The sequence below is a fragment of the Lepidochelys kempii genome, chromosome 1, assembly GCF_965140285.1.
Source record: "Lepidochelys kempii isolate rLepKem1 chromosome 1, rLepKem1.hap1, whole genome shotgun sequence".
Lineage (NCBI taxonomy): Eukaryota > Metazoa > Chordata > Testudines > Cheloniidae > Lepidochelys > Lepidochelys kempii.
Window position 1 is genome coordinate 101,481,127 of NC_136380.1, and position 15,390 is coordinate 101,496,516.

Here is a 15,390-nt window from a genome sequence, read left to right on the forward strand (position 1 = left end):
AGATCTTTGGAAATGGGATTGGACCCACCAGTTCTTCTCCTCCCCACCCCCTCATTTAGGGAGGGGACTCAAGAACTACAGAGGCTACTCAGGCTATGCTGCTGCTCTGCCATTTTTTCGAAGAGCAGAAAAAGGTGAATTCCTCCCCCACTTGCCTCACTGCAGTTCTCTAGTCTTCTCTTGGGCAAGGCATGGGGTTCAGACTCTGGAGCAAGCCTGTGCTACTCTGACATGAGTAAACTGCATCACTTAAATAGAATTTTTGAGAGCTGAAAGGTCTAGTGGTTTGAGTGCTGGACCGGAAAACTGATCCAAAGCCCGCTGAAGCCAATGGAAAGATCCCCCGATTTCAAACGAGCTTTTAATTCAGGTCTTGCGGGGAAGAAACTGCTGAATTCTAATTCCAGATGGAAAAAAACCCTGTGTGGCTTTGGACAAGCCACTTAACCTCTGCCTCAGTTTCTTTATCTGTAAATTAAGGATACTAATACTTCTCTACCTCATAAGGGTGTCTGAGGATTAACTCAATGGTTGTAATGCGCTTTGAAGGTGAAAGTCAAAGTGCTGTTCTGTTTCAGGAACTGTTATCAGCTAATGACATAAAATAATCAATTCTAGAAATAAATGTCAATGTGTTACAGCAAAGGGCCTGGTGCTCTAATACCTGCTGTCTCATTGACTTCAACAGCACTCCTTGTGTGAGGCAGAGGTGCAGGATCAGACCCATAGCCTCTGGTCTCAAGGCAACACACAGTTTTAATTTTACGATCAAACTAGCTATCAAAGTTCCATGCAATAGGTAATATTTTATCACTTACATTTGAACAGGAAGAACACACACATTTTTTGTTTTTTTAAAAAGACAAAATTATACAGCAGTAGTACTTACCTGCTATTCAGAAAAATCGTACTGAGATAACAAATTTTATCTTCAGACATTACCAAGACTAAACTTTTCAATATCCATTTTACATATGAAAGCTTTTAGATTCCTTGTTTTTGAACATACCAAAAATCAAAACAGGAAACTGACAAACTCTTCACAGTTATTATATGTCAAAACATGCCATCCAATTTTAGAGACAGGTTGTCATGATTTCAAAGCAACTGAGTTTTCAGCCTCATGGGAGGTGCTGTTTGAGGGGTGAGAAATGCATGCGTGTGTGTGCTGGAAGCACACAATGTCTTGATTGTTACAGTTAAAAATATTCAGTGTAAAAGATTTACAATTCATTGTTTAGCAGATTAAGTGCATCTGTGCACCATCTGATCTTAGAAAAGGAATGTTTATTTTCATCATGCTAGGTTCTTCTTTCCAAAATATAAACAAATTTTATAGTTCCCAATCCTCCAAGCTCATTACACAAAGAGACCCCCCTGAGCCCATGCAGATTAGCTTGCAGAATTGGGGCCTTAGTATCATTTAGAGCCTAATTTAAACAAATATATGCAATACTTTATATCATCAAGGACTAGGTGGTAGTTCTATTGTTCAGTCTGCACCGAGATTTCACGGATTCCCAGGTGCACAGAAGCTGCGCTCTCCACCACCTTTTTGCCCCACATCTGGTCTTTGGGACAGCCAGGAGCAGTTTTCACCTTCATGTAACTTTACACTGGTAGCCATGGTTCTTTAGATTGTCGAAATGCAAAATGCTCTGGTCATACCCCTTACTGAGTATGGGGGACAGGAAAACCTGATGTAGAGCTTTGTACCTAAGGATTCCCCCACACAACAGCAATTCCCCAGCAGGCTGTTTAATACAGTTGTCCCTTTCTTTTTCACCATCAGCATTGTGGAAAAGGGATGGAACAGGGCCAAGGATCTGGCTCAAGGTGGTGGAGTAAATCCCTGTGCTATGTACCAAACTTAAGAGCACTTACTTTCAGGGAAGAGCCTGAATGTTAGAATTAAAACTTTTTAGTAATTTACAATGGAGAAGCAGTTAAAATGACTCTTGTTGGATTATGAATATTCATGGGATTTTAAGATCAGAAGGTATGATTTGTGATTATCTGATCTGATCTCTTGCTTAACACAGGCCATAGGACTCCCTTGAATTAGTTCCTCCTTAAGTCCAAAAACTACTGTTGAACTAAAGCCTATCTTTTAGAAAAATGTCCAGTTTTTAATTAAAATATTCCCATTGATAGAGAATCCAACACAACTCTTGGTAAAATTGTTCCGATGGTTATTGACCCTCACTGTTAAAAATGTGCACCTTAGATCAGTCTGAATTTATCTAGCTTCAACTTTCAGCCACTGGACTTTGTTATTCTTTTTTCTGCTAGATTAAAGAGCCCACTATCAAATTTTTGTTCTGTATTTTTATTGCAGACTAATCAAGTCAGTCCCTTAATCTTCTCTTTGTTAAACTAAATAGATTTAGCTCCTTGCTTCTATCACTATATGACTTGTTTTCCATTCCTTTAATCACTAGCATGGCTCTCTTCTGAACGCTCTCCAATTTATCAACATCTTTTTTGAACTGCAAACACCAGAACTGGACACTGTTTCCAGCAGTTGCTGCACCAGTGCCAACTACAGAGACCATATAACCTCCCTACTCCTAGTTGAGATTCCAGTTTAGTAAAAGCAAAAAAAAGAAATTAACAGTGATTAAGCCATTGCATACAGTTTATTCACGCCTCTCCTCTACTGTTCATGAGATAGCATGCCCAACAATGTATTCTTTATCCACTAACTAAAGATGGATGACCTGAAACAGAGTATTTATTGCACTTTACTTGAGCTGAAGGATCACTAACTTGTGAGCATATTAACCATATTATTATATAACTCTCAATGTAATACATGCAAAGCTGTAATAATAGATACTCTATGTAGTAATGACAGATACAGTATGTAACTTATAGGAGTGTTCCATGATTAGAGTTGGTCATGAATTTTGCAGATATAAAACATTATACAAAGATCTAAGTATTAGGTACTTACACATTCAGTATGCACTGGATGCACAGCAAACAGTGAAGCAGCTAGAAGAGATGCTTTTGGAGCAAGGTTTAGCCTTCTTCCTTTACTGCTGTATTGCAGCCCACCCAATAATATTGAGAAGACATCAACCATTAATACAGAGATAGCACAATGCAGTATTATATTGATGACGTGAAAACCCACTGGGTGAAAGCCTCCAGCAAAAAGGTAATTCATTCTACATAAAAACAAAAACATTGAGATTAAGAGTCAGAGGAGAGCTTGGAGACACACAAAGAAAAACTAAACACTCCTGAAGAAAGAGAAGTAGCCTCTGCATGAGAAGCTTAATATTAAAAGTACATTTTAAATAATATCTAACACACCCACCTTACCATGGTTCTATCTCCAAGCATCCCTGTAGGCTCCTAGCCTAAGGCTACCAGGCCCTGATCCTTGCCCAGACAGAGGATTTCCCTATGGAATAGCACCCATACCCTCACACCAGTCCCAATTTGCAGCAGTCACCCTTTAATGCACCACCACTACCTTTACAACATCCCAAATGGGAAACACAGCAACTGTGGCTGCTTCTCAGTTGGTGCCATAACTTTAAAGTTGCATGACCGAGTAGTGCTCTGGGATGCAACCTTGCGTAAAATTAGAAAGTTGGAGAGTCCTGCAGAAAAGCAGAGATAGTTTATGCACATGAATGTTCCTGGGGGTGCAAGCAGGAAGGATGGTGTAAGGTGAGAGTGTTCTTTCAGATTAAACCTTAAAATAAATGTTTTAAAAAAAAAGCCCACACCATTCACACACTGAGGTTCTAACTGACTTGCACAGACACTAAAGATCCCATGACGCTTTCAGTTTACCAAAAAAAAAAAAAAAAAAAGATTTGTCGCAGGATCCTTGGCCAAAAATTTTCCAGTGCACATGGCCTACTCACTGCTGGGTTTTTACTCTCCACCCCAGTGGTGGCTGCATTTCAGTTGTGCTCCACACATACAGTTAAGTGATGTACCTTGGGATTTTGCACAATGAAAAGGCACAACATAAATAATTATTATTTAAAGGGTGTATGTGGAAGCAGCATTCTTTCACGGACAAGGAATGGGAGTGCAGGTGGAAAGGGGTCAGGAAAGTAGGCTGGAGAGGTATGTGAAGAGGGAATTCGTACTGGTCAGGCTGTTTGGATAAAGGTTCAGTGTAGGAGCTTATTCTGGGTAGCAAAGCTTGAATGGGAAAAAGTGTACCACAATTTTCTGTATAATATAAGCAATACGCTAAAATCATACAGAAACTTAATTTAGATAATGGATATCACCTAGTACGTCTAGCCAACCTGCATCTGGCTTAAGTGGAGTTCATTATGATGATCTAACCTGTTATAAATGTGTAATACACATAAAAGCAAAGTCTTAAGGGAGCTAGGGAAGGCCAATTTCTTACTTGAGGAAACAGCACTTTACTGGCTACCTCCACGTGCTCCTCTACGGTTTCAGATTTTTCAATACTTGTGTGTAAGTTTTCTGTTTAAATTAACCAGGGTGTTATTGGAGTCAGAATGAGCCTCAAAGGCCGTAAGAGGAAAGGAATCATTTTATAACGTATGTTTTATGCAATATATGGAAGCCTGTAATAGGCATTTCAAACACCCAGACATTTACATTATTTGTATTTGTATTACAGTGGTGCCTAGATTGGACTGAGATTGGACCCCATAGTGCTAAGCGTACAAACACATGGTCACAGCCCTTCCTTGACCATGCAGGGGAGGAAAGGGAAGTAAGGCCCCATGCAGACCCTGCTCTCACTATTACAGCTGGAGTCACAAATTGAGTAGAGGAATACTTGCCCAATACTCCCTGCTGAGAGCAAGTGGGTGGGGAGGAGTCCTGACTCTGCCCCCTTTACTCACCGGGGGTAGTGGCTGGCCAGGCTCACAGCACGCAGTTCCATGACAAGGGTGAAGTTACTTACTTCTTTCCCAGGCAAATGGGGAGCCTGGATGGAACTCGACAATATACGTACAAAGATACGTTAATACATAGCAGGAAAGTATATTAAAACTGTGTGTTCTGGGGCGGGCAGGGGGGAAATAGTTAAAAAACAACTGTCAAGCTGAGGTTAGGATAGATGGGCAGAGATCAAAATGTAACCGAACCCCAGGAAAATGAGAACAGAGCCCATTTTTGTTTAGTTTTAGACTTCTTATCTGACTGCATTTTAGCACCTAGATTAGAAGCTACTATTATTGAGGTTCTATATATAATTAAGATAGATTGATAAACACACAGAGCTGGGCACATTGATTAAAAACTAAAACAAAGCTATGTATACATCAATCAAGATGTATACAGTTCAGTCTACTTCCACCAAAGGATTCTGGTGACATGAATAGATTTCTCTAGCTACATTCTTACTGTTAAATATTACAGCACCTCTTGCCATAGGAAAAAGAAGGGAAGAAAAAACAGAACGAAAGGGAAAAAATCATAGAAGGGTCTTCAGACCTTAAACTGAGAATTTGTGGAAGCTGCTCAGACATTACAGTGATTAAAGAGAATTACAGAATCTGAGGTGGGGATACTTGTCTTGATATGTTAAACATGACTCTGGAGTAAATTTAAGTAGGAGGTATTATGTAATTTATATTATATAAACAATTATGATTCCACTTTTATTCCTACTGGGCAGAATTTACCCTTATGCATAGCACCAACACAAGGTCTATGCATCAATTAAATCCCTTGTGCTGGCCCTCTGCATAACGGTGAATTTCACCCTTTGGTTCCGAACCTGCAACAAGCTGTGAGACGTGGGAGTTCACCAGCATGGAGCTTATTGCACGATCAGGTCTTTGGAGCTAAGCAAGGTAGTAGCTGTACTGCAAATAAGCTGTAGCAGAAGTTTTACTTCCTCAAAGTCTCTTGTTTTCCAAAACAAAAAAGTCAGTTAACAAAATAAACCCCCCAACCTAGTACTCTGGGCACGACACCAGGTCTCACCTGAAAGTCAGGACAGTAAGTGGTCGATATGATTTGTGGCTGGTATTGCTGCTGAGTTTGCCACCCCAAAAGTCATGATGCCACAGGTCACCAAGTGGAGTTTCTGCTCTGAGGTCCTGAAAGACCACACGTTTAGCACCAACATTAACAACATTTCAGTTTAGTTAGAGCAGCTGGAAAGAGAACAGTTACATACAAAGCAAACTGGCACCACCATGACCATATTTTATAGACAACATTTTCTATCAAGTCTTTTAGTGACTGGCTACTGAAACCTGATTGATAGTTCCAAGTCTTTTCAATACCCTCTTATATTCCTTTAATTATTGTGGACTAGATGCTCAGATGGCATAGATCAGCATATTTTTCCTGAGTTTCAATAGAGCTCTGCTAAGTTCCACCAGTTGATGTTCTGACCCAATAGCTCTAGTGTAAAATATATTAAAAATATATCTTTATACCATCTTTATTTTTGTAAAATATCTTATTTTAGAGCAAGGATCTTTGGAGATAGGAACACAAGCTGTTGCAAATTGCCATTTTGCCACTAGCAACAGTAGGAGAACCATTAATGAAAGCACTAAAGATAGCTCTTCTTGAAATCCTGTTGGGTGGCTTCCTTAACTTCCACATAACACCACTCCACTAGCGTGCTTTGTTTCTGACATATTAAACCTATCAGCAAGTTCCTCTATGTACTGCTCTACACAGAAATGAATAGTAGTAGTTAGGAAAGGAATTTCTTAGGTACCATCATGAAAGAAAAATAAAATCACAATTTTTAAAAACTACAAAATGGAAGTGTACAGTTTGCTTAATCTCATAACTAAGATGATAAAGAAGTAATTTAGATTATTTCAACTCTAAATGGTGCCATAGGAGAGACTATGTGAAAATCTGAAGAACACAGATGGACATAAAGGCAGCTCCCCCCCCCAGCTCCTTTTTTTTTTTTTAAACATATATTAGATACTCATCTACACAGCCTCAGAGAAATTTCTGTGGAGTAGCACAGCATGCTTCATATTCATCAATAATTGAAGCTGCTGCACTGAGAAGGCCACCTTACTTCCACCGAGCTGCCATACCTCTCCTCCACACGCATACAGCGTGCCAAATTCTGCTCTGATTTATGTTAGTGCAACCTCATGGGGTATAAATGAAAGCAAAATGTGCCCTTAGTTTGATCCAAAACCATGAGGGCACCTAAGAGTGAGATATCACTACCAAAAGAATAACTTCAATAGGAGAACTGGTACCATGGGTGCAATCAATTATAGCTTATCTTATTTCCCATTCAACTAACACAGTAGTAAAAAACCAAACCAAACAAGCCAAAAAGCCCAAAACTCTGTACCACCACCATTACCACATGAAGCCAAGTACGGTACTTTCTAAAGGATTACTAAACAATAAGTAGGTCCATGTCTAGCACTGAATTCAGCAGGGATGTATAGATTGCAACTCCATTGCATTTCTATATCTGAAAGAAAAGACGGTCGTGTGATTAAGTCACTGGACAGGGACTGTAGAGACCTGAGTTCAATTCTCAGCTCTGTTATAGACTTCCTCCATGATTCGCTGTAAGCCACTTAAGCCTGATTTTCCATTCCATCGCAATTGTTTGCTATTCACTTGTCAGTATATAGAACATGCAAAGCTATCAGAAAGTCTAATATATTTCTTAAAATATAAGGATTACAATTTGAATACAATCTTGACATAAAAGAGATGGTATCAACAACACGAGGTAAAAAATATATTTGTTGTGTGCTAACAGAGATTTTTAACCACCATGGGAAACACTACTCAACATCATTATCTTCAGAAAACAGAACGCAAACTATAAAACAGTCCTGCATGGTCTCTAAGTGCTCCAGCTAGGAAACAGTTTGCACAGTTTAATCAGAGTTTATTTTTTGTCTTCAGTAGGAAACAAGCAGGCAAAGCAAAATATCCAGAAATATCTTGTGATTCAATTTCACTTACTTATGACCTGAATTCTCCAGAGCTCAGAACTGGTGAACTTGATCACCGAGCACTGGAAGTTTGGAGAAAGCTAAACTAAACTAAAATAGTCTCTTCACCTTCATGGGATTACACTAAAAAAACCTGTTTGCTTTTCCTTAACTGTAAGGACTTTGCATCTATTTGAAAAGTTATGAATGATTTCCTCCACTGAAATAGAAAGTGGATACCTAGGGAATCCCTAAATATTTGATTAGCAGCAGCCTATGCACAGTAGAGTGCAGTACTTGAAGAAGGGTCAGTTCTTCTACATAATGGCTTACGGAAAAGATGCATTGTGTCTGAAATTCCTGCTAACCCAACGATTTGTTTTGCCAATAAATAAATAAAGACAAATCATTGTTGTACACCAGTAAAAATGTGTTTTTAAATGACAAGGAAGCATCTGGAAAACAGCCCTGAACACCAGTAAAATCCAATAACTGAATGCGCCACAACACAGTAGGCATGGGGCCAACTAACAACGGATCTTTCATTAAAAAAGGAAAGTGGGGGGAGGGCTAGCAAGTTAACAAAAAAGGATCACAGCGTGGTACCTAAGAAAACATTGGCAAAGCAAGGCTCAGTAGATCCACAGAATGCCTTCATCAGCTGTATTTCACATGAAAATAAAATATGGCATGCAGTACCTTGCTTAATAAAACCAGTCTTTATTATGGTACAGTACTTTCACTCCCCACCAATTCATAACCTTTCATCTCCCCATTTTTGGTACTGATTTAATATTTCTACATATTTATCCTGCCCCTTATTTAAAAGGTCCAGTGGCATCAAAATCCCATTCAATTTCTAAAGGAACATGTCAAGATTTAGATAGGGAAATAAATTAAACCTCCATATTTTCAAATGAAGGCTGAATAAGTAAGAATGAGGTTATTTAAGCAATTGATTTAGTTTCTTCTCCTTGCCTGCAGCCAGAATTTTAGCAGCTTTTTCATTTGCGTGCATGTTGGTAAACTGAAACAATAACATTTGTCAGGTAAAAATGTGGAAAGAAGTGGAGGAAGATTACAAGTGTGGAAATTGCACTGAAACAAACTACATCTACATTGCCTTGGATTAAATGTCAGTTTAAGAAAATGAAATTGCATCATTATCCTTCAAATAAAATTTGCAGAACCAGATTTTCCCAGGAGATGTGTCATTTTACAAATACAATACATTCTATAATCTCTGTATGTATTTACACTTCCCCCAACATTTTTCTAGCTTAGGATACGGCTGACTTACTCAAGCACACTACACATTTATTTAAGCAACAATAATTCAGTAGGATGCTGAAAGACAAATTGCAGCAGGCTACCTCTATACTTTCTGTTGTGAAAAAAAATACTGTAGATTATATTTTTTCCAGACGGTTTTTTGGCCACCACTATAATATTGTTCTCTTCATTCTTTTGGTGTCAAGAGAGTAGAGTGCATGGGGAGAGACACTTTCTGTATCTATTCTTTTTTTTTTTTTTTGCTTCTATGTGCCTCTCTAACCACCTCTACCACTCATACCTCCTAGATCGGACTAGGACCACTGGAATAAGGCCAGGCACCCTTGGAAATTGTTCAATGTCCCCTTGGGAGGCATCTCAGGAACTCAGGACACTCAGTATCTTGCAGGATCACACCTTAAACCATCTATTTTAGGATTTAAACCATCTATTTAAACCCTTAAACCATCTACTTTCGGATGGTTTAACATCAAGTAGCTTGAAAACTGGCTAAGGGATGTAAGCAACGATTGGCTAAAATTTTTTCAAAAAGTACAAGATTCGCAGTGCATTAAAGACTTTTTAAAAAAGCAAATACTTTCTTAATATTATTTTCTACTCAAACAATTGCTGTAGCTGCCACAGGAATGTTACAAGAGAGATGGTCCACAAGACACTCTCTCCGTTAGGTTGGGGTTTACCTTATGAAAAAACCTTGAGAACCCTTGCTGAGTGAAACTCACCGTCAGCCCATCCTGCAAACACTTCTGCACAAGAGTAACCTTATCACCCACTGGAGGCAATGGAAAGTCTCACACTGACTTCAGTGGGGCTTCTTAGGACTGGGTCCTAAGGACCATAATCTGAATTCACTGAAGTCTATGGTAAAAATCCCAGGACCAGATCCACAAAGGGATTTAGGTGCTTAACTACCATTTTGAGAGCTTAAGTTCTACCTTATAGTTACCAGTGAGATCCTCAAAACCCCACTCATCTGCTGCCTAACTCTGGAGGTGCTGAAATTCCATAGGTGCCTAAATTTCTGTCAGTAAAATCCCTTAGGCACCTAAATTTTTGCTAGTGAGTATCCACAAAACAGCCTCAATCCTGATGATGCTGAGCTGCTCAGTTCCCTAGTTCATACCTAAATCCTAGTGGAATTCTCAGACTAGGTGTTCCCCCACCTAACTCATATCTGGGGACCTATCCAGTAGGCCGGCTCAGAGCACACCTAGCAGATCTAGTCAAAAAATGACAGCTCGGGGACAGCAGGTCAGGATTTTTTGGAGTTGTGCATGTGTCTCCTTATACCCAATAGCCCAGTTGTTAGAGTACTCACCTGAGATGTGGGGGACTCAGGTCTGAATCCCCACTTGTCCTGATTTGGAACAGGGATTTGAACCAAGATCTCCCACATCCCAGGTGAGTAACCTAATCGCAAGGGTATTGGCAATAATGGGATGGAGGGCTCTCACTCCCTGATTTTTGCACAAGCAAGGACTGACCTGACTTGGATATCTAATTCCAGGACAGGGTTCATGTCTGTGAATCCTGAGCAGAGGAAGGTACCTCCCTCCAGTGCCGAGTTAGGAGACCTAACCATTTTTGAGCAGCAGGATTAAGCCCTGCCCCTCTCCTTGGCATTTTATACGGCCTACTTCAGGTGACTCCCTGCTCACTTGCTGGTTTCTGTGAATCCCTTCCTTAGGTTCCTGACTCTCTCCATACAATGCATGGGAAGCCTGGGTGCCTAACTTAGTTAATTCCACTGGGCGCCTAAATCCCCTTTGTGGATCTAACTCCCAATGACTTTAATGGGAATAAGACTGGGTCCATAAATAGTCTCATGTACACACATCCACGTGTGGAAGTGTTTTCAGGATCAGGCCCCAACACTGTGCAAATTTAGCCAATGTCACCCTCAGTACACAGGTGAGCAAAGCACATTTCATTCAGAAAAGGTGGTGCTACTCTACCTTGATAACCATCAATGCTGGGCTGTCCAATGGATCTCAATTGGATAAAGAGAATTAAGCCAGGACAAAGTAATTAATTTGTTCATTACTGCGTCCTTGTTGGTGCACCAGCATCAAACCAAGTAGCCAATAAACCTTTGGGAATAAGGATTCATTAGATTACTTGTGCTCCTTCTGCTTGCTTTGCAACAAAGCAGCCATGCATAGCTTTTGTACAGTATTTACATAAATAGTGGCTTACTTTTTAAAATGCTTTGCAGAGACAAATGATCATTTTAAGAAAGGGAGGGGGTAAAGGAGAAATTCAACGCAAAATTCTTGTTTTGCAAGGGTCAAATCTGGGGCCTAATTAAGTTGGCAGTATCAATTTAAATTAATTTTTTTCTACTACAATTTAAGTCAGAATAAACACAAACCTTATTATTGATGATAGCTTCAGAATCATCAAAGACAAAATCTCCATCGTAGCTGTTAGCAAAACACATGCAGGACATGAGTCCAACAATAATTTTAGCCCAATAAGAGGGAAGCACAAACCATGATATTTCATGATCCAAATTAAATTCTGACTGTGCCATTCTGTGAAATGCTTGTTTCGAATGTGGAGCTCCAGCATTATGTTGGCTGCAAATCTGAAAAAAAGAAAAAAAAACTGCTATGTACAATTACATTTAAACACCACTAGCTTTGCTTAAAGAAATGAAAAGCACACCAACATGTTTTGCATAGGAAAACACGACACCTTACACCAGTGGTTCTCAAACTAGAGCCGGGCCAGTTTGTTTATCTGCCACGACCACAAGTTCAGCCGATCTCAGCTCCCACTGGCAGCGGTTTGCCGCTCCAGGCCAATGGGGGCTGCAGGAAAGGCAGCTAGCACATCCCTCAGCCCATGTCGCTTCCCACAGCCCCCATTGGCCTGGAGTGGCAAACCGCGGCCAGTGGGAGCCGTGATCGGCCAAACCAGTGACACGACAGGTAAACAAACTGGCCCGGCTCACCAGGAGCTTTCCCTGAACAAGCAGTGGCCCTAGTTTGAGAACCACTGCCTTACATGAGTGATGAGATGTAATTCTGAAATCCATTAAGGCAAAACGGAAAATTAAAAAAATAATTATCAAAACCTCTTTGGACATAATTTTATATTTCACATTTGAGAAAAGTAGAAAAGCATGGTTGACTATGGTCTGAGCATAGAGTTGAGTTATAATCCTGACTCTGACACATGCTACCTCAAAAGCCTTGGGCAAGTCATTCTACTTTTTGAACTCAGTTTCCTTGTTTTTCAAATAAGGATACCACAACCCATTTTATAAACACATGCCTTGTGAGGATCAGTAAATATTTATAACTTTCTTTGAGGATGATGAATACCAGTTAGGGCACAATAAACGCAAAAAGAACTGTGTTGCTGCAACATGAAGGACCTAAGTTTGCAAGGACTCCATGTGTGGAACTCACAGGGACTTCAACAGAGTTGCATAGAGTTCTTGGAGAACGAGGCCCCACAACTGGCATTCAAAAAAATCAGAGTCAAGAATAGGGTTGTAAGTTTGGGTTGGATGGATTTCTGGAGGTTTCATCACATGACAATCTTCAATTCCTGGAGACTCCAGGACAATCCTGGAGGATTGGCAACCCTTGTCAAGAAGCACAAACTTAAGATTCCAACAGCAAAGTTCACTAGGTCACGCAGCATGTCACGCAAATTTTATAATACACATCTTACTAACAGAAAGATAAAATAGGCACATAATCCAATATAGATTTAATAAGGAAAAAGACCAGTAAGTACATGTTGCAACCCAGATTTATTCATGCTGTCAAAACCTTAAGTTTTGCATTTCTTGACTTTATGATTTTACCTGTGGAACCTTAGTGGTGGGTTTTTGCATTTGATCTCCTAGTTTTATTTATTTTAAAAGGAAAAAGTCAAGAGTTATTTGTCTTGTGGAGTTTACAAGCTATTCTGGCTTGGCAAACGGAACTGATAAAGTTCCTTGCTCTTAGGTGTTCAGCTTGCAGAACTTGTGAGTGTTACCAGTGGAATTCACACAAGTTCCTTGAAACAGTCTACAAATTCCTAACCTGTGTAGGTACACATGCGTGTGTGCATCCACGCACACACACGCTCCTGAGGTGTGCCCCTCAAGCCCTGTAATGTGGTACCCAATTTGTTGAGATGCAGGTGTGGAGTGGTATGGATCTGAGAAAGACCAAAAGAGGAAAATATTCAGAAGAAGCTATCTAACAGAGCTGAATAGGCCCACCACTAAAAGCAAAATATATTTTCAAATGTAATCCACTCCTGGTTTACAATCTAATGAAAAATTAAAAGTGTAACCCTTAATCAGAAGGAAGCACATACATTGCTACTAACAGCTTACATACTACAGTGATGGCCATTACAGAAATACTTAATTAAAACAGATTTCAGCAGCTGTTCAGAATTCCCCTTTCCCAGAAAGTTTCCCCTAACCTGGCTGCTTTTTTCCATTTATATTTGCCATAATTATTTACTAGTACCTCTATACAGGATAGCTCAATCTGTGGGGTTTTCCATTACAGGGACAGAACTGTTAAACACTCAAGCATGTTCCCTGAATATGGGGGAGAAACAATCATATATATATATATATCACAGATGTTTTGTTTGTTTAAACGGGACCCAACTGTGTGCTTGATGCCAGGGGAGGATACCACCCGGGATCTGACAACACCCACTCTCTTTTTGGTACAGTCACAGTGCATATTTCCATTTCACTGCTGTCTGGTGTGGCACAGAACCTAATAAAATATCATTCTAGGGGGCTCCTTTACATGTAGAAGGAAAGCTGCATATTTAATATTACACGCAACTCCCCATTAGATAGCTGGCAGCGTACCTAAACATACCGCTAGAGCTCAAGACTCCACTGTAACAAGAACAGATGACTCGGATATTTGTGAATTAACGAGGCTGTGCCGTCTCAAACGGAACCAGCTGTTTATGCAGGTAAAGAAAACCAGGGATTCAGTCCTCCGCCTGCAGGAGAACGCCTCCGGCACTGTACAGGCGAGGACACCCACACACGGTCCCGCTATAAGAATACAGCGGGCCACGAGCACTGTTTGAGGAACCAGGAAACTTACTCCTAGTTTCCAATCCCGCAGCGGGGAAAGGCAGGCGCAGAGAGCTCGCCCTGCGCTCTCGGGGAGGAGGGAGGACTCCTCGGCTGGGGAAGGCGGCGGCGGCGGCAGGGGAGCGAGGGAGCGGGACCAGACCGGTGCAGAAAGCACGACTCGCCCAAGTACAGGAAGCTTTGGCCGCGCACGTTTTCAGAGCCGGAGCCGCGGCGGCTTCCGCGTGTGTCTCTTCTCCTGGGAGCACCACACGAATGGCACACCATGGAGCGGGGCAAGCAACGCCGGCGAGGTTTCCGTGCTGCCTCCTCCGCCGCCGCCGCAGAAGTCAGGAGCCAGACCCAGACCCAGCCCCTGCCCCGGCTCAGCCCCCTGCCCCAGCCCAGCCACCTACCGGGGGCACAGGGCACCTGCCCCCCCGGACCAGCCCCGGTCCCCTGCGGGCGGCAGGCGCGACCGCCCGGCCCTGCTCCGGGAGCCCCGCGGAGCTTTACCTGCACGGAGCCGGAGCCGCATCTCCCACCCGGCTGCGAAACTCTGCCCGCTCTCCGCGCCCGGGCGCCGCCGCCGCTGGGGCGGGGGCGGGGCCGCCTCGGCTTCTGCCCGCCCCCGAAAACATCCTCACCGCCCATTGGCCCGCGGCCTGTCCCCGCCCCGCCCCGCCCCGGCGGCCGCCTGCGCCCATTGGTGGCGGCCGCTGTGACGCGCCGCGGAGCGAGCCAGGGAGGCGGAGCGGGAGCGGAGCAGGCTCTCGCCCCGCCGCGCCCGGCTGCGGGAGCTGAGCCACACCCGCCGCACTACACACAAAGGGGGGAGAGATGCGGCCGCCCAGCCGGCCGCGCGCAGGCGCATGAGGCTGCCGCCCTCTGGTTTGCGGCTTGCTCCTCATTCACAAAAACCTTTTGTCTCGGCGGCCCAGCGCGCGCGCCGAGCGGTGGTGGGGGAGGGGGGGCTGACTGCGGGGCTGGCAGGGCTGGGCGTTCACTGAGCGTCTTCCACCCCTGCCCTGCTTCATGGCTGATCACGGGCCTTTGCTTTATATGGGGACTACAATAGCGCCCACACAGGAGGAGGCCCCCCGCCCCCCCAGGAGTTCGCAATGGGAACGAACCTGA

At 42.4% G+C, this 15,390-nt stretch overlaps 1 protein-coding gene across 5 annotated transcripts in view; it reads right to left on the bottom strand.

The window, feature by feature from the left end:
- The window catches only part of TMTC4 (transmembrane O-mannosyltransferase targeting cadherins 4), a 58,076-nt gene extending 43,232 nt beyond the window's left edge, over positions 1-14,844 (bottom strand). For 3 of the 5 annotated variants that reach the window (XM_073348916.1, XM_073348861.1, XM_073348881.2), the window contains exons 1-4: positions 14,770-14,844; positions 11,569-11,784; positions 5,947-6,062; positions 2,957-3,173 (exon numbers count right to left, since the gene is read on the bottom strand). In XM_073348916.1, the coding sequence (XP_073205017.1) occupies positions 2,957-3,173; positions 5,947-6,062; positions 11,569-11,730 (495 nt within the window). In that variant the 5' untranslated portion in view covers positions 11,731-11,784; positions 14,770-14,844. Of the gene's footprint in view, positions 1-2,956; positions 3,174-5,946; positions 6,063-11,568; positions 11,785-14,284; positions 14,452-14,769 lie in introns of those variants that run through there. The other 2 variants (XM_073348908.2, XM_073348898.2) reach the window with 2 other exon arrangements.
- Between the last annotated feature and the right edge of the window lie 546 nt (positions 14,845-15,390).